Below are 19386 nucleotides of genomic sequence, written 5' to 3'. Positions count from 1 at the left end.
TGTTGGATAACAGTATTTCTCTTACATTTGGATACAATTAAATCCGTTCATTAATTTTTTTTTAACAAAATTTCAAGTAAAATAAGCCTTGTATCACATTCTTTGCTGATTTATTAAATAAAAATACATTTTTTTGGATAACGTGCAGAAAAAATTCAAATTTCATCAAGAACCTCAAGCCGGCAAGAATTAATTGTGGCCGCCCTTTTCTCTTAATCAGCTTGAATAGCCTAGAATTTTCTGGCCAGACATGAATTCAGGTTGACTGGTGTTCAAGCTCAGAAACGAAGCATGTCTCCCTTTGAGCAACCATCGGACCAAACAGAAAGATGAAAAAGCTGGCAATCAAAGATTTGGCTAAGGAATTGCAACAAAAGCAGCACTTCAACAAATCCTGGGTGCTGATACAAAGCGATACAGCATTAATGGAGTTGAACTGCTGATTTTGGAGGAAAACTCCACATCTATAAATATCCAAAAATACATCAAATTGGTAACAACCTTTTCCCTCGGCAAAGACATGACAAATCTGATGTTTCTCTCCTTTATACAGCTTTCTTAGAAGTCATATACTAGAATTCGAATTTCCAAAGTTTTCTTAGAAGTATTAGGCTAATTTCTAGGATTTCCAAATTTTCATGCAATCATTTTGTTTTTAGTTCATATTTTCAGTAGTTTCATGTCTGTCTTTGTACAAATCAGCAAGACTAGTTTGAATGTTATTTCCATTTCCGAGCAATCTTCATGACTTTTCTAGCATATTTCATGTTTTATAATTCATTAGCTTTAGCCATTGGTCATTGTTTGTGTATTCTTTCCTTCTTAATCAGTTATTCTTGGCACAAATTTTTAAGTCCTTGAGACTGCTCAAGGCAGAATGAATAGCAATCGTCCTAGAAGTTAGCATAATACATGCATTCTCATTTCACCTAATCGGTTCATTCATAAGGTTTTCTTGATTTTCCTTCCACAAACTAGGTGACATGCTAGCAACCATCACTTCATTGGCAACAGTATGTAGATCGGTAAAAATTGGATCAAGTAGTATCATAACACATTTAATCATATTTTTATTATTTTTTAGCAGGAAAGAGTAAGATTTAAGAAGGAAGGCATGGGAGGATTAAACAGTCAATAATATTTCATTATTATCCCATGAAAAGAAAATAAAGTAAAGATTAAAAGGAAGAGCGAGAAAATGTTGTATATTATTTTTCATAAATTGAAAGGATAAAGCGCAAAAGCAAAATTATTACTATTGTTGGATTTGGGTTTTATCCCACCAAATCCAACAACTATTATCATATAACTATGGAATTCTATGAATCTCTTATATTTGAACATCCAAACAACGTGCAGAGTAGAAAACAAAATGGATGAAAAATGAGTCTACATATTCCAAGAGTACTCAAACCTATGCATAACCACAATATGAACCAATATCCTGTTAAACTAATTGAATATATTTTATTTTTTAAGTATCCTCGATTTCACTATTAGTTTTTGGTAGAAATCAAAATGAAATTTGAGTTTGTTCACACTGAGCATTATGGGACGGAATTATTGTTATTGACCAATGGGATAAAACTAAGGTGGTCATCAATGGAAAAAAGTTTAAAATTTAAAATTAAATTGTCTTCATTTTGATATTAGCATTGATTGAAGGAAACAAATAAGCGGAATTTGATTTTTCTTTACACTAAAATTTTCAAAATTTAGTAATAGTAACTTCTAATATATAATCAAGCCAAATAATAATTTACAAGATGTGATTGGAGAGAAATAAAAAAAAACTATAAGTTGATTGATAAAAAAAATTTAGAAAAGAATAATAAATACAAATGCATATAATGTGGAAAATAATAAATTAATTGAAAATTGTTATAAATAAGGAAGTCAAAAAGGAAAGAGAATAATTTTTTTCAAAAAAAAAGAAAAAGAATAAAAATATCAAAAACCATAAACATTAAATAGGTTCATGTACTAGACAGATAGATATTCCACTTGGTAGAAGGTAAAAGTAGCTAAGTCATCAACATTCTAAAATCAAATCTAGATATACATACATACATACATATATGTATATAGACACACACACACACATACACGCATATGATAATGCTCACTTATTGAGAGAGAAATGAAATTGAATAAGCATTGGAATTAGATAAATAGGTGAATAGCTTTTTATTATATATACGGACGATAGAGTGTATCCTTTTCTAATTGTTCTTAATTAAAAAAAATAAGGAACAGTTGTATACTCTAATATTTTTTTTCTTTTCTTCCATAAATGAATTTATGTTGCAAGAATCAAGCTTAATTAGCATTGATCCACACCAGAATAGGCATATACTCCATTAAATTAATGAGCAAGAATTAAAAATGTATTATTGAAGGAAAAGATGGAACTGCATTTAAATAAGCTTTATAGCTAGAAAATTGTGTAAGCACACCTGGCATGCAATGAGCATGTATACTATGCCGACTAAATGAATATGTATAGCATACTACCAAATATGTAAAAAAAAAGAAAAATCGTTCAAAACGTCCCTCATATTTTACAAGATAACTTTTTTTGTCCCTCACTTTTAAAAGTGTAATTTTACGTCCCTTACAAATTCACATTACCAAATTTAATCCTCACCTAGGTTTCTGACTAGTTTTTGGCCGGAATCCACCACGTGACTTGCATGTGATTATTTTTGAAGGGCAAAATTGTCAAATCAAATTTTTACATAATCTGATTCATAGTTTCTCACATTTCACAAAATGAATTTTTTCGTCCCTCACATTTTTCAAAATGAATTTTTGCATCCTTCATTGATCATGTGTATGAATAGCTTTTTTTTTTTTTTTTTTTATAAACCCACGTATATGCCTATTTGATTTTATCTGAACAGTATGAATAACATGCAATTTATCTCTATTGGATTTCATCTAAACATGCTAATCATAGTTATACACATGCTATTCAATAGATATATATAGGGGTTTAAAACTAATAATTTTGTTTGAAGCCCATGTATATATTTATATGATTTCACCATTTGAACCTATTCAATATTTGTGACATTTCTCTTTTGATAATAATTTATTTATTGAATTGTATAATAAGGTCATCTAATTAATGGGTCCTAACTCGAATTCTATAATTGTGCTAACAAATTTCAGTTTAAATATGAAATTTCTACTCGACACTTTTAAGACCAACAGTTGAATTACTTGTCTTGTGATTGTCTTAAATTTTGAAAATGCCAATCACTTATTTCTTTTTGTCATACTTTTCTTTTGTTTATTTTTTCTGTCCAAATTTAATTCGATATAAATACTCGATAATATTTAAGATTCAATGTCTTTTTTATTTTCAAATTTTGAGTAAAAGAAAATGAATATAAGTGAAAAACTAACAATTTTTTACAATTTTTTTAAACCCATGTATATATCTATTTGATTTCACTTGAGCAGTACGAATAGTATGTAATATATCTTTATTTGATTTCAAATGCTATTCGTACTGTTCAGATGAAATAAAATAGATATATACATGGATTTAAAAAAAATTATTCACACACATGATCAATAAAAGATGAAAAAATTCATTTTGAAAAATGTGAAGGATGAAAAAATTCATTTTGTGAAAATGTAAGGGACGAAAAAATTTAATTTATGAAATGTGAGGGATTATGAATCGAATTATATAAAATTTGATTTGACAATTTTGTCCTTAAAATATGATCATGTGCAAGGCACGTGGTGAATTCCGACCAAAAACTAGTCGGAAATCTAAGTAGGGACCAAATTTGACCAATGTGAATTTGTAATGGACATAAAATTACATTTTAAAAAGTGAAGGACAGAAAAAGTTATTTTGCAAAATGTGAGGGATGTTTTGAACGATTTTTCCAAAAAAAAATTATGTGATATATTTATTTATTTATTTATCTATGGAAATTAAATCTAAATTCAATTAGAAATCATAACTTGTTACATCGGATCCTAATTGCTGTTCTTAATCCTTTTCCCTTTTTTCACAAATAGCAAGTTAGAATGGGAAATAGTAACAAAGCTGTTAAGACTTACCATAATTTCAATGTTAGGCAAATAGTAAAGGCTAGAAGTCTACAAAAATATAAATGGTAACAAACAATTCGAATTGGGCAACAATCATCCTTTGACTGCATTCATATTTATGATCAGCCAGCATTTGATCATCCTTTGCTCAAAAACCATGCTATTCTGGTGAGCATTTTTGTTCTACTTAAAAGCAATACAAAGGAAAATTCTCTAGATTTATATGTAAACATTTGAATACGTTTGGTAATTGTTTTATTTGATGAAAGCAAAATGTATATGTTTGGATGTTGCAGAGGAGGCCTAGTTATCACCCAGAGGAAGGTATTATTGGTGAGAATGATGCATTCGATTTTGAAGGCCATGGGGAGGATGATAAAATCACTCAGTTATGGCAGTTGAATGGGAGGTGTCCTGAGGGAATCAGAAGACACCAAAATCCAAGTAATCTCAAGAGATATGCCAAGAAGAAGCACAAAAACATTCTCCAAATTTCTCCAATTGATGTGAAGGCAAACATCAAGAAAATTCTTGTTTAGATAAAGGTATTAAATATTTATACCTTCCCACAATTGTTAAAGTTCTGATACATATGGTACAATCACTTGAAACAATTATCATTGCACTGTAGAATATTCTTGCTACTCAAACACCATTAGGATAACATTGGCCAAGGGCGGACCCATGTTACCGGGTTGGCCCGGTAAGTTTCAAAAATTTTGATTTGTCTCTCGTAGAAAATTGATTTTTTTTTTAAAAAAAAATTGAACTTTTAAACCAACAAAAATTTAAAACCGTTTTACACTAGTATTAAAACTCATCCCGCCAATGTAAACTTTTTCTCGATCCGTCTCGATATTGGCTGTCTAGTTTTGTATATGAATAGAATCTTATCATAGAACACTAATTGTGGAGGAATTTGAATTCATTAATTTTTGTATTTTAGTTTGATTTTCCTGTTCTTTGAATTGTTTCCGTTTCAATTTTTAGCGTGCATTTGCATACGTGCAAGGTGGCAAGTACTTTGGGACAAAGGCATATCTAAACCTTTGGAAACCCCAAGTTCAAAACCAAGACTTTAGCTCGTCTCAAATCTGGATTCTTGGAATTCCTGATGCAAAGGTCAACTCCAATGAAGCTGGTTGGATGGTAATTCATCCCTATAATTTTTTTTTTCAAACTACTCATTTTCTTGTTAAACTATAAACACTTGAGCATTTGGCTCATATTCCATGATTTGCTTAATTTGCTTATTAAAATAACAGGTACTCCCAAATCTTAATGGAGATAATACAGCAAGACCCTTCACCTACTGGACTGTAAGCCATTACATCTAATCTAAATTTCCTTATTAATCTAGTTGTATAAACCAATGTTTTAAAAATCGGATCAGACCGATCGATTCAACCGATTGAACAGCGAATCGATCATGCTTCCGATCCAATTCAATTAAAAAATCAAAGAATTAATTGAATCGATCAAAATCGGTCATGAATCAGTTAAACCGGTAAAAATCGGGAGGTTCAACCGATTTTTATTAAGTATTTATTTTCTAAAATAAATAATTTAGTTTTATTCAAAATTCTTAATACTAAAATGAATAAAATTTATTAAACCTTTGAACCGGAGTCAAATCAGTTGAATCGATCGAACCATAAATCCAAAGTTTTTCCGGTTCACTCTCTGGTTTGGATTTAAAAACATTGATGAGCTATCATTCCAACGGGGTGTTACAACTTGGACTGCCCTGGCTTTGTTCACACGAATCCAGACGTAGTATTGGGAGGCGGCATTTATCGGATTTCTACCTATCGTGGACCCCAATATGAACTCGGCTTCCGTATTTGGAAGGTAACAAGAATCAAAATGGTTGAGAAATCAGCATAGATTAGCTGTTAAAAGGTTTACCATCTTATAATTAACATACTTTTTTCTAATCATCTTGATTCTTGCTTCTTCCCTTGCTCCAAATTGTTTTTTCCTCGTACTTGAAAATTTGATCTAGAGGGTAAACTAAATTTCTTTAGGACCCAAAACAAGATGTTTGGTGGCCAGCATGGAAAACGGCCGATAAAATAATTGGTTACTGGCCTGCCTCCCATATTCTCAGACCTGGCTGAAAGTGTTTCAGTGATCGGATGGGGTGGAGAGGTGCTAAACTCTACAATTATAGATGGGCAGCACACTACAACTCAAATGGCCATTTTGCTCAAGAAAAATTTGGAGGATCAAGTTTTATCAGAGCCCTTCAAGTAATCGATGAATCAAACAATTTGAAGCCTGCTGGAAACTTTAAAGTTCGCGTCGACAATCCAAATTGCTACAATGCAGTTCTTGGAAAGCAATTTAATTAGGGAGATACCATTTTCTTTGGAGGACTAGGAAAAAATAATAATTGTCCATGATGTTTTGGCGTTGATGAATGATGTAATCTGGAAAATGAGTGAATGATTATGCAAGAGACACTACTACTTTTTCTTCTTCTTCTTTTTTTACGCAAATTAAATTTCAGGATTTATAAAAAAAAAACAAAAAAAAAAGAGAGAGAAGCGCTCCAAGTGCACGTCTACATATTCATGTTTGGATAAAAGAAGGTAATTGATGTTTTAATTAGAAGAAAATAGAATACATGGTTTCCTTTATTTCTTTAATCGGAGCACAATGAAACCGAATAGGAAGTATTTGAATTGCAATTGATTGAAGCCAGATAGGAAATGAGGGTAGTATAATTTTTTTATATTAGAGGGTATTTATGTGTAATTGTCAAAAACATCAAGGGAAGTTTTTGAAATTATCCACATATATAAATCTTAGTATTTTGATACCTCTTAGTATTGATTTTTACCCAGGATTCAATATCTACCTATAATTCATTAGATATTTTTTATGAATGTCAACTAAGTATCATAAGTAAATTGCTCCAGATTGTTCAATCAATTAATAACCAGAGTCATTCTTTGATAAATGATCACTATGAGTCAAACTCAATAATATGTATGTATATATGTATGTATGTATGTATTGTATGAGGGATTTTCAGGTCAATTCTCTCATTAAGGATCTAATTCTCCATTCTCTTTTTTAAGAAATTTGATTAATTTTAATCATTATAATTACTTTTAAACATATGGAATAGATACTAACGTAAATACATTACTTAATATTAGACAGTTTCCACGTATCATATGATAATCTATTTAAATGTCCTAACCTTACCTAATACAGCTTTAAAAAAAAGTTTAAAAGTAGACACTTTCAAACATGGCATGCCACATAGTTGCCTGTGATTTTACAAAATAAAATAAGAGCATAAATAGTTTTACCAAACTTATAGCAAACAATCAAACGTTATAAACCTCGTAATAAATGAAACCACCATCAATTTCCTTAGTTTTACTTATTAACCATAACAGAAATAAGCACGACTATCTATTAACTATAATACCAAATTAAGGGAAAATGTTTAGAATTAATTAAGTTCCCTAACAATTGTAAACAATACAATAATTTGGAAATGTTTAGAATTAATCAATTTTACTAACAATTGTAAACAAGACAATAATTTGAATACCAAATTAATGGCATTATACATAATTATATAATTTAAACACCAAATTAAGTAAACTTTCACCAATACCAATTTTTTTAAGGAAACTTCCCTATTTCTCATCAGTTAAATATCACATATGCTTTTAGAAAAAGGATCTTTCTGATGAGTACCTATTGGGCACTCATTAATGCACATAAATTCCATCTAAACTACTATATATATACACATACTAAAAATTCTTACTTCCCTTACATTTATGCACTTTTCCTAAATAAACTTGCATTTCTAAAAGTCTAACATTTGAACTAAACTCTAACGATTGCCCAATGGGGAATTAGATGCTCAATGAGAGAATGGTGAGAAACATTATATATAAAAATAATAAAACTCATTATCAATTAATTATTAATAGTGAAAAACAGTAATATACATATATTATATCAAATTTGAGATTAACTATGCAAAAGAAGAGAAACATATAATATATTATTAGCATGAATAAATAAAATAAGAAGGTGGTTTGGGAATTTAAAAAAAAAACATTGCACAATGGAATGTGTGCTTTATCTTAAAGCTAGTGTGAAACATTTGTAGTAAAAAAGGCAATTTAGGGGTGATGTGGATACATTCAGTAATACTGAATGGGAGAAGTTTTTGGGAGCTACAACTGCTGGCTGTTTTTGGATTTGGAGAAAAATAATAAAATGTAGAGTTCTAGCTCAGCCATTTATATGCACTTCTATAGGCAATGGAGCCCAAACGTCATTTTGGTATGATTCTTGGCATCCGTCCGGACCACTCTACAAGATATACCCCATACCCTTGCTCAAGAACTTGGGACTAAATACAAGATCTGAGGTGGCTGATTTTATTCATTACAAGTGCCGGAAATGGCCTCGTGGAAGAAGACTTAACTCTCTTGGTTAGGATTTGAAGGATGCAACTCCTACATCTCTATTGCAAAACGCACATAGAGAGGACCATGTGAGGTGGCTAGGCTCATCAACAGGTATGTTCTCTATCATATCTGCAATGAGGATATTCCCTAGTGATGAAATTGTGAAGTGGCATAAAATGGTGTGGGGAAAGGGTTGCATTCCGAAGCTTTCTTTTACTTTATGGTTGGCTGTACAAGGAAAGCTGATGACAAAAGATAGACTGAGAAAATGGGGAATGCAGAATGTTGATTTAACATGTGTACTCTGTGGGGGAATTGAGTCAGTAGACCACTTGTTTTTTGCGTGTACTTTTGCTAAGTCAGTTTGGCAAAAAGTACCCAAAAAAAAATGTGTCTTTTATATAGAGGAGATGTGCTGGCAGATGGAGGTGCATTGGTGGAGTGTTTTCTTGAAGGGTGAATCCTTTGCAACTCAACTTAGAAGGCTATTCTCTCTACGACTGTTTGGCACTTATGGCAAGAGAGGAACAGCAGGATCTTTAAGCAAACCAGCAAAACCAATTTCAACTTGTTGCAGCAATTGTAAATTTTGTCCAATCTTGGGAGAGTGCTCCAAGAACAAAGGAAAATTTGGAACTAATGCTCGAATGGGGACTTGATAAGTGTTTGATGAACTAGATAGGTGTTATAGGTATATATGAGTCATAAACTAAATACTTAGTTACTATAGAGATAGAGGCATTGGAGTATACAGTGCTGACAGACACAGGAAACAAAGCTATGATGTAATAGATGCAGAGCTTATTGTACACTTCTAGTGAATTCAATAAAAGCTATTTTTGGAAAAAAAATAAGAAAGAAGAAAAAGAAGTTTAATTATCATAATTAATTTTGATTATCCATATAAAACTATTTCATTCTAATTTGTATCTGAATTCATGCTCAAACCTTTAATATCATTATTTAAAATTTAGAGAAATATAATGATTCAAAGTCAAAACATTGGGGATCGAAAGCGTAAAATCAAAGTTGTTGATTAACAGTAATTTGATGTTGACTGTTAGTTATTATTCTATTTCGTTAATTGTCCTAAATCTACCTAAGATTACAAATTTTGAAAATTTGGCCAAAGCATTAGGGACCAATTTCGCATACAGGTCAAACATCCGGGAATAAAATTGCATTTTTCCCTAAAACGATTATGATCTCCTTGTAACAGGCATCATAATGAGAAAAAGAAAGTCAAGGCAACTGATTGTTGGGTTCCATATAAGGAAATCTTGGTTTACTGAGATTTTAATTTGGAATTGTGATTTCTTGGATAATTTATTGAGCTTGTGTGACTTCTACTCATGACATGCTTCCAGGAAAAACTTAATCTTATGGATGTTTTTGTTTTCTCCGACTGAACTATTAACTTAGGTCTTGGTGAAGACCACATTAATCCTTCAAGCAATTCCTTTAGTAGATCTGGAAGGTCCTTGAACTTGTGAGAAGAACTATACAGATTTGATGCTTGTTTTCAGGTGCACTGATTAATATAGTACTTCTACATCCTTTGATTGCAGAGCTGGAATTGATGGTTTTGTCTTTGCTAATCCAGGAGGACTAGATCATTGCTGCTAGTTATCAAGTATTCCCACTGTTTTTATATAAATGAGGCAGCAATATTCGCTTTGGTTGGAAAGGTGATTGATTTTGATAGTGTTCCATGGTATCACCTACTTCTTGAAGGTGCTCTTAGGGGAACTGTAAAACTGAGAGCCCTGGCCAATCATTGCATATTTTCCTTCAAAACACATTTGATTATGCCATAATTTAGCTATAACAGTGATTTTTACTACTAATGGTCCATCAAATAGCAGGACTAGGATCTCAGATTTGCTCTTATAAAAATGTGTATAGCCTTGGTATTATTTATTTGTTTATTTGGTAGTCCTAACTCCTAACTCCTAAAGTTTCTTTAAAATTGTCTTCTGCTGAAACAAATAAACACATGAATCTCCTCCTTGACTATTTTAGGTGAAAGTCTAAGAACTTCCACATGCTGTTTGAAGAAACTACAGAAACCAGAAGATTTTATACTTATTCAGCGGAATGCACTCAAACAATAAGTCTTTTGCTCCTTTGCATGATTTATGCAGTGCTCAAAACACCCCAAAAAAGAAATTAAAGAGTACTCTTTAAATTTTGGATTGCATGCAATTGCTTGAGCAAGTTTGAGAAGATTTACTTATCTTCTTGTTGTCTTAAAGTTAACATGGAACTAGGCATGTTAAAGAGCTGAATCTGAAATTTAGACATACAAATTTTTTTTTTCCATTATCACACCTAAAGAACCCTCATGAATATGAATGTTAGTTTAATAAAATTAGTCATGCATGTCAGAATAAAAATTCATTTAAAAGTGTGTCATGAATTTGAATGTTAGTTTAATAAAATTAGTCATTCATGTGAAAATAAAAATTTATTTGAAAGTATGTCTAGGAAGCCATCCAAATGGGTCACCCATGATTCTCCAGATAATTCTTCCGCTACTTCCAGGATGCCTTAAATCCAATTCCCAATCTTTGAAGAACTTCAGCACTCTACGGGAAGTACTCCGTCAACTTGTTTTGATATGTTTTGGCCATCAGTATTTGAAGAATGGGACCCTCTTAACTTTATCAGTAAAATCAAGAAAGAGATCTCTTTTGCTTTTCATTTTTAAAGTGATATCAACACAAAGCCCATAGTCAGTCAATACTATATCATACAGGTAAGCACTTTTTGTAGTTTATATTTTTTGAATGGGTCCTTGCAAACTAGTCTTGCATTTGCAGTCTTGTTCGGGAGCTGCAAGATGCTGAGTGGCCATTCAAAAAGAAAAGAAAAATAAATGGTTGGGTGGCCATTAATTATTAGCCAAATTGAGAAAATCAGGTCCTGGTAAAAATGAGTCAAATGTTCGTGTCTTTTAGGACACGCAAAAGATGAATAACTACTGTTCAAATTCAACGAAACAAAGATCACTTCCCTAATTTTTTGAAAAGGAAACATCTACACGAGATTTCTGGGTATATTCAAGAAATTTTCTCCCGTTGACTGATTTAAAGAGTTAACAATTATGCTATTCCTCGCTGCTACTGATCAAGATTGCCATATTAGTATAAAACAAGACAGGTGAAGAATGGTGGTTACTGAGTTTTACCAAGTTGGGACTTCTGCAACTTAATCCTGGTAAGTCGTCTTACGAATTCAACAGAGTTGCAAGGTTTTAGTTTCTTCCCAATCTCTTCCGGTCTCTTTTTATGTCGTTTAAATTTGAGCTGATTTTGATTTTCAATTACCTCTAACTTAAGTTTCAATTTTTGGGCATACAACACTTTGTGCACTTCGCAAGTTTTTGAGTAGATGTAAATAATACTTGATTCTTATTCTATTGTATGTTGCTACTAAAAATGGTTTGAGACGATTTATGACAAGCAGAAAAGGCCATGGACAACCCATAATTGCAGAATATCCAGTTCTTGTGAGGTGGTATCCGTTAAAATTGATAGCTTGATGCTGCGATGGGATGCAAAGCTAGGATTAAAGGGTTTTTTTTTTTTTTGTCAATTATCATCCCTACTCCTACTCCTACTCTATCTACGGGAGGCTCAACGGGGGAGGATTAAAGGGTTAATTAGTTGAATTTTTACACTTGGAGAATGTATATTTGTTGTGCGACAAATGGCAATGCTTGTCTGTATGTAGATTGTATGAGATGATTGTGGCTACAATAGTGGTTTTTGTTGACTGATTCTTTTGTTTTATTCACAATTTCTGTAGGTTGTTTCTAGCGTACGACTGTAATATACTGTCATTGAAGTCATGGGCTTGAATTCTCCGGGGACTTCTTCAGAGAAGAAAAAGATGTTTGAAAGAGAAGAAACCACTATGGAAGCACAAGACCGAATAAGCCAATTACCTGATGCAATTCTGTGTCACATGCTCTCCCTTCTTCCGACTAAATTAGCAGCACAAACAGGGATTCTATCTAAACGATGGAAGGACGTTTGGCTTTCAATACCTGCTCTTGAATTTCAGATGCATCTACGGTCAAATTATGAGGGTGATATGAGTGCGTTTGATAGCTTTGCAAGGCCTAAAATTGAGAGTTTTGTGAATTTTCTGGATCGGCTTTTTGCTATTCGTGACACTTCATCCATTAAAAAGTTCAGATTGGTGTTTGATCATCCGGTTGATTCTAGATGCCTCAATAATTGGTTGTCTGCTTTGCATAATATTCAAGAACTTGATCTCGAATTATTGGTGCAAAGGGAATTCCCCTGGAGTCCTTTGGCGGATAAATTGCTGGAAATCTTGAAACTGAGTTGCATTAGTTTGCCCAACATCCCATCTTCTGTTTTTTTTCCACGTCTTAAGGTTCTTCATCTTCATTCAGCCACGTATGTGGATGATGCATCGGTTGAAAAGTTACTTTCTTCTTGTCCAGTCCTTGAGGATTTGCAGATATCAAGGTGGGAGTGGGATAACGTTAGCAATTTTGTGATTACAGTCCCTTCATTGAAAAGGTTGACTCTGGACTTTACTACACATGAGACGAACTTATATGATGACGATCATTATGAAGATGGTGTTGAGTACAAACTGATAATTACTGCACCAAATTTGGAGTATCTAAGCCTGATTGATTATATGTCAGATTCAATTCAGGTCAATTCCATGGCCAGAGTAACCGAATCACACCTTTCTGTCTGCAAAATCTTAGAATGTGATAATCGGACAGTGGAACAAACAAGTAATTATGAAAGCAATGTGCGTGAAATATTTCGAAGCATCCCAAATGTCAAGCACTTAACAATAGGCGATTTTACCACGAATGTAAGCCTTGACTAAAATTCCAATCCTGTTATTGCTTTGTAATTGTTATAGCATCAATTGCTTTCTTGGTCACAACTTATGACTTGTCTTCATACATTTGCAGTCTTTGAGTGAATCTCTTGATAGCAGACTGCCAGTGTTTCAGAACTTGGTCCACCTGGAGATCAGTTTTCAGCATGTGAATGGCGCTATACTACTGCCAAAATTGCTCAAAATTTCTCCTAAACTGGAAAGCCTAATCTTACCTCGGGTACTTTACATGAGAGACTTGCACAATTTTGATAGAAATATAGTGAGTGATGAGCAATCCTGAATCCTGATTTCTTCTAACCAAAAGTTGGTTTCTTTTATATATATATATCTTCAATTTCAGGGGATTATCAGTCAAATTCTGTTTAGTTTTATTTCTGAGGAGAATCAATTTAAGCCTCCACAAGATGTACCTGAATGCCTGTTACTTAGCCTGAAAAATGTGGAAATTCGGCATATTACTGGCAGAGTAGAAGAAGAAGTGCAGCTGTTGATATATCTTTTGGAAAATGCAAGGGTTCTAGAGAAGATAACCATTTGGTATGAAGAATATTATGTTTCCGGTGGACCGATGGATACTAATAATTATCCAACTGTTCGTCGGATGGAGGATCGTTTATCCTTCACAGACGAATTGATGAACTGCACTAGGGGATCTGCTGCTTGTCAACTTGACATACAAATGCCTGAACTACAACTCTGAGCTCTGAACTTGCAACAGAATGTTGGTATTGTATTGTACACATCCGCGCTTGTTTCTTGTGCATTAGGAAGAAAGTGAAGAATCTGTGCGTAAATAAATACTTATAGTATTGGAATTTTATAGGTATCAGATTTATTTTTAAGATTATCCTACTCTAAATGACATACGACTTATACAATAGATACAAACTAAATAATCACTCACCTAACTTTAGAAATTCCCATATTCATATCCATCACTCAAACATGTATTTTTTAATATTATTTTGCAAGTGAGCTCTTATTTTTGGATCACTTTATCCTCTTGATATTTTAATTTTTCTCTATATAACACTCTTAGCCTTTTTTTTCCCTGTTAGTATTGTCTTGTATTAAAACAAATTAATACATAAATCTCCTCCCCAACTACTTTAAAGTGAAAGTCTAAGAACTGCCGCATGCTGTTTGAAGAACCCCCATGTTTTTAAACTCAGATCGGACCACAGTCAAATAAAAAACCGGCCAGGCATCTGGTCCGAGTCAACTTAAATAACAGCATTTTCAAAAGTTCAGTCAAAATCATTAAAAGATCAGGTTTGGCCGGGCACTAGTGAAAACGAAACCTGGTTTTTCCATTTTCATATATTTTGATGATTTTTTTCCCTTCCCTTCCTTTGATCTTCGGCTAGAGGCTAAAAACTAATCTAAAAAGAGAAAAGAACAAAAATGGGAAGAGACGAAATTGAACTGCCAGATGCAATACTAATTATCCACTCCACGGGTAGATTTCCCTTCTCATCCGAAAATGTGAGGCCTAATTGGATTAACTTCAGTAAGGTTCCGTTTGATAAAATTGAATCTGAATTCTGAAATCTGAATACTGAAACAATTAATTTGCTGAATTTTAAGCACCAAAAAAATATATGAATGTCTGAATTTTAATGCTAAATCTATTTATACTGTTTGATAAATATTTATAGCTGAATGTTTAATAAGTTTAATTTGACAATTTGGCCCTTATATCCTTTTATTCAAAAAAGAAATAGAATCTATGATTTAATTAGTTTAAAATTGTTAGGTATGAAAATGACAATATTTATTTTTAAATCAAATTAATATAAAAGATGAAATATATTATATGAGAAGTACGGAAAAGATGTGAAAGTCATTAAAAAGGAAGAAAAGAGAAACTAAAAATCGTTCAGTACTGCTTAACAAGTTCAGCAAATAGATTTTCATTTATCAAACACTCAAAACATCTGAATGTTTGAAAAAATTCAGATTCAGTACTTTTTTATGTTATCAAACAAATCTACATTGTCCTTTAAAGTTTGCTAATGAAAATCACTACTGTTTTTTAAATTTCCCACAAGCCTAAGAACAATACCAGAAAACTCAGTATCCATAGCTACAAGAGGATAGTCGTCCACAATTTCTCGGATATATGCAAACTCTTCTTCAAGATTATCATTCCATACCTCCTAAATTTGAACCGATTCACTTGTAGGCAAAAGCGACACCTTTTTTTTTTTTTTACTGTTTCAAACCAAATCTACACAAAATTTCTTTCAAAGAACCTAATCATTAGAGATCCTTGAGATTCAGAACCTATACCCAATCTATTGGACAATCCTCCAATTCCAACAGATCTGCAAGAAAGTCAAAACCCAGAAAAATCAGCCCAGAAAACAACAATTAATCAAAACCTATAAAGAGCATTGGCTAGGGGCTAAGAACTAATCTAAAAAAAACAGAAAAAAACAAAAATGGGAAGAGAAGAAAGAGCTTTGATGTGAGTTTATTGTGTGTTAAAAGAAAAGAGAGAGTTATGGTGTAGTCAAGAGGAAGAAGAAGAAGAGCAAAAATAAAAAATAGAGAGCAAGCGACAGTTGCTCCTCCTTATTCCTCGGTTGTTCCTTCACGTGAGTTTCTTTCTCAAAAGCCATGAATCAAAATTAACTTATAAAAACCAAGAGGCTTTGTCAGGACTCGAGAGAACCAGGCCTCGTTGGGAGAACAAGAAATTGAAGGATAGATCATACCAAGCAAGTGACGGTGCAACAAAGGAAACAACAAGTAGGAGTTAGGTTTAACATTTATTTGTTTTGAACGCCCTAAAACTTTCTAATAATTGTGTTTCAGCCTTTTATAGTTTTATTAAAATGTAAAATTAACCTATCACATTTTCCAAGTTACTTTTTTACTTATGGCTTTTAAAACTATTTAAGTAAAGTCCTTTTAAGCTAAATCCAAACTCATCAAATAACTATATAAAGTTGTAAACCACTAATTTTAGAGGAACTTTTATGAATTATTTAATTATATATCATTAATATATATTTATGACATAGTTATAACGTCATCCAATTCGACCACCGGTTGAGCCCGATCGAATCTATTGACCACTGAGTTCGGCCTAGTCAATACCCAATCCGAGTCTGAAAACATTGGAAGAAACTAGAGAAATTGGAAGATTTTATACTTATTCAGCAGAATGCACTCGAACAACAAATTGCTACTTTTTATAATTTATACAGGCTTGCAAACACGAAAAAAGAAATGAAGTATTTAAATTTTGGATTGCATTAAATTGTTTGAGCAATTTGAGGAGATCTGCATATCTTCTGGTTATCTTGAATTTAACATGGGATTAGATATATTAATGGGTTGGGTCTAAATGGATCTGTATTGTTAGATCTAGATTTTAGACCTATTAAATTTTTTCATATCCACATCCACATCTACACAAATTTTATGAATTCGAAAATTAGTTTAAAATAATTAGGGATATCAATCGGGTTCTGAGTTGGACATTGACAAGTCCAAGCTTCGTTCAAAAAATAAAGGGTTAAATACCAAAAACCCCCCTGTGGTTTGACTAATATTCACTTTACCTCCATATGTTTTGGAAACCTACAATTTGACTCCCCGTAGTTTCAACTAAAGTAAAAGTCCGACAGAAAACATCCACAGTAACGACATTTGAGTTGCACGCGCTTCTGCTGAGAGTTTTGGTTGCGTTACTTCTTCCACTTGCCAAAAATACCCCTGTGCGTTTATCAAAACCATTCTCCCTACCAAATCTGTTCTTCTCCAAACCCTTTGAGCCAAAATTGCAGCCATTCGAAGCAAAATTGCAGCCATCCGAAGCAGCGGTATGAAGAAAAATTGGTGAGTTTGGGTCTACTCATAACATGCAATCGATTTGGGAGGAGAGGTAAAGAGTCTTGAAGTTGGCTCATCTTCAAGCCAAAACCGCAGCCGCAGCCATATGAAGAAAAATTGGTGAGTTTGGGTCTGCTCATAGCATGCAATCGATTTGGGAGGAGAGGTAAAGAGTCTTGAAGTTGTTAATTTTGAGATGCCTTCAGGAATGTCTTCCTCAAGTTATAGAAGTGGGAATGGAAGTAGGGATTTGAGATATCAATATAGGCTATGTGATTGTGGAAGAAAGTCTAAGATAAAAATTGTTGAATCAGAAAAACCAACCAAAGGCACGTTGTATTTCATTTGTGAAAGAGATGAATGTGGCTTTTGGTCTTGGTGTAATCCAACTAGCCGAGAGCAGCCAAGGTGGGAAGCTAATGTTGGAAAACCAGCGGAGGAAGAGCGACCACGTATGGAAGCTAGCATGATGTCAAAATGGCAGAAAGTGGATGAGGAACTGAAGAGCTTGAAGTTGCTCATTTGTTGTTGTGTAATGGTGACTTTGTTTTCACTCTTAGTGTTGATGTCCAAGATGTGAAATTGATGTGTTAATCTTTTGGGAAAGGAAAAGTGTAGTGAAATTCCATATGTACAATGATGATTCCATGTTTTGCTTTGTAAAAATGAAAAAGAAAAGTTGCTTCATTGTCTTTTTGAGATAGGGTATGTCTCTGTTTTGCCACAGAAGAGAAATTAAACTAAAACCTGTAGAAGAGAAATGATATGGTTGATTTGATATTCCATCTATTCTTTCACAGAAAAACAACCACTTAACAAGAAAGAAATTGAAATGTCTGGTGACCATTCAACAGCATGATAATAAACTGGAGGCATAATGCGATCTATCTTGCGGTTATATTCCATCTATTCATTCGCGCAAAAAACAACCATTCAGCAAGAAGGAAATTGAAATGCCTACAAAATGATAACCATCAACCATCTTTCCATTCATACAAAAATAGCCATTCAGATCATCCTTACAAAATGACGTGCGCGGAGTATACATATACAATTAAGCTCATCCTAATCAAGTTTTACATTTATAAACTCCTAAATACCCCACACGCGATTTATCGCAAGTATACGAATCGTGAGCGAGTATAGGGTATTAAGGGTCGATCCCACAAGGAAGAGTGAACAATTACCGGTACTACTAAAGCTTCTCTATTATTTAGACTATCAATGAATTATAACAAATTAAAACCTACTGAAATTATGCAAGAAAATAGCAAATGAAAGCTCCTTAGGTTGTGGTATCCCTAACTACTCATGTAAGTGCTATAATTGGATCATTAATTACTACATCTAGGCTAATTATGGTGTAATTTCCTTATGCATTTGAATCCTACTTTCGTAGTGAATCAATTATACTTATAACTAATCCATACCTATTCTCATGGTTATGAAATTAGTTACAAGTTCATTTCTTTAGTGAAATTACATGAAATGAATCACTAAAAATCACATAGATGCACCTCTACTTTCGTGAGTGTACTCCCTATGTTTAGCACTTCTTGAACTAGTGTTAAATCTCAATTTTCATTGCAGAAACAACACCTTAGATAATCACAATCAATGGTACCAGATTAATCATGATTTAAGGAGCCAAAGTGCTAAATAACTTGCTCAAATCATAGCAGTCAAATAACCAAATAATAAACACTAACAATTGTAGAAAGTTCAACCAAACCCAAGGCATAAACTTTAGAAACACATAATGAACACAAAATCCAGAACTTGTATATTAACTAAACTTGGAATCAAATACAAAAGATAAAGAGTTTGGAAGGAATACAACCCTTGTCACATGAGCTTTCTTCCTTGCCTTCTTCATCCTCCATCTTCATCCTAATCTAGATAATAAACAAGAATGGAAAAGCTACACTACTCTATACTAAGCTAAACTAACACTAGGAAGATGAAAGAGCTACATTTCTGCAGACTCCAAGCTTCTCCCGTAGCTCTCTCTATTTTTTCTGCTATGGACTCCAATCTCTCCTTTTTTCAACTTTTGCAATGCATTTGGCTATTTAATGATGAAAGGTGGTCAAGAAATGAGGATTACATCTCCCTTTTACAG

General features: G+C 32.9%; 2 protein-coding genes across 2 annotated transcripts; both read left to right on the top strand.

The window, feature by feature from the left end:
- Positions 1-4050: 4050 nt before the first annotated feature.
- Positions 4051-5411, top strand: LOC113765484. Its single transcript, XM_027309687.1, has 5 exons — positions 4051-4107; positions 4201-4242; positions 4371-4586; positions 5065-5223; positions 5340-5411. Exons 1-5 carry the CDS (start codon positions 4051-4053, stop codon positions 5409-5411), a joined length of 546 nt encoding a protein of 181 aa, XP_027165488.1.
- A 7029-nt stretch (positions 5412-12440) lies between these two features.
- Positions 12441-14121, top strand: LOC113765476 (putative F-box/FBD/LRR-repeat protein At5g22670). Its single transcript, XM_027309676.1, has 3 exons — positions 12441-13388; positions 13492-13638; positions 13762-14121. Exons 1-3 carry the CDS (start codon positions 12441-12443, stop codon positions 14119-14121), a joined length of 1455 nt encoding a protein of 484 aa, XP_027165477.1.
- Positions 14122-19386: the final 5265 nt, after the last annotated feature.

Source organism: Coffea eugenioides, chromosome 1 (assembly GCF_003713205.1).
Source record: "Coffea eugenioides isolate CCC68of chromosome 1, Ceug_1.0, whole genome shotgun sequence".
NCBI lineage: Eukaryota > Viridiplantae > Streptophyta > Magnoliopsida > Gentianales > Rubiaceae > Coffea > Coffea eugenioides.
The sequence above is the reverse complement of the archived record's forward strand: the minus strand, read 5'-3'. Positions and strand labels throughout refer to the sequence as shown.

Excerpts from the sequence above, each read along its gene's own strand:
- LOC113765484 (XM_027309687.1), top strand. The coding sequence starts at position 4,051 with ATGGGAAATAGTAACAAAGCTGTTAAGACTTACCATAATTTCAATGTT. Across the intron at positions 4,243-4,370 it reads TCAAAAACCATGCTATTCTG|AGGAGGCCTAGTTATCACCC; the intron begins GTGAGCATTTTT and ends TGGATGTTGCAG. Across the intron at positions 4,587-5,064 it reads TTTCTCCAATTGATGTGAAG|CGTGCATTTGCATACGTGCA; the intron begins GCAAACATCAAG and ends TTCAATTTTTAG.
- LOC113765476 (XM_027309676.1), top strand. The coding sequence starts at position 12,441 with ATGGAAGCACAAGACCGAATAAGCCAATTACCTGATGCAATTCTGTGT. Across the intron at positions 13,389-13,491 it reads TAGGCGATTTTACCACGAAT|TCTTTGAGTGAATCTCTTGA; the intron begins GTAAGCCTTGAC and ends ATACATTTGCAG. Across the intron at positions 13,639-13,761 it reads AAAGCCTAATCTTACCTCGG|GGGATTATCAGTCAAATTCT; the intron begins GTACTTTACATG and ends CTTCAATTTCAG.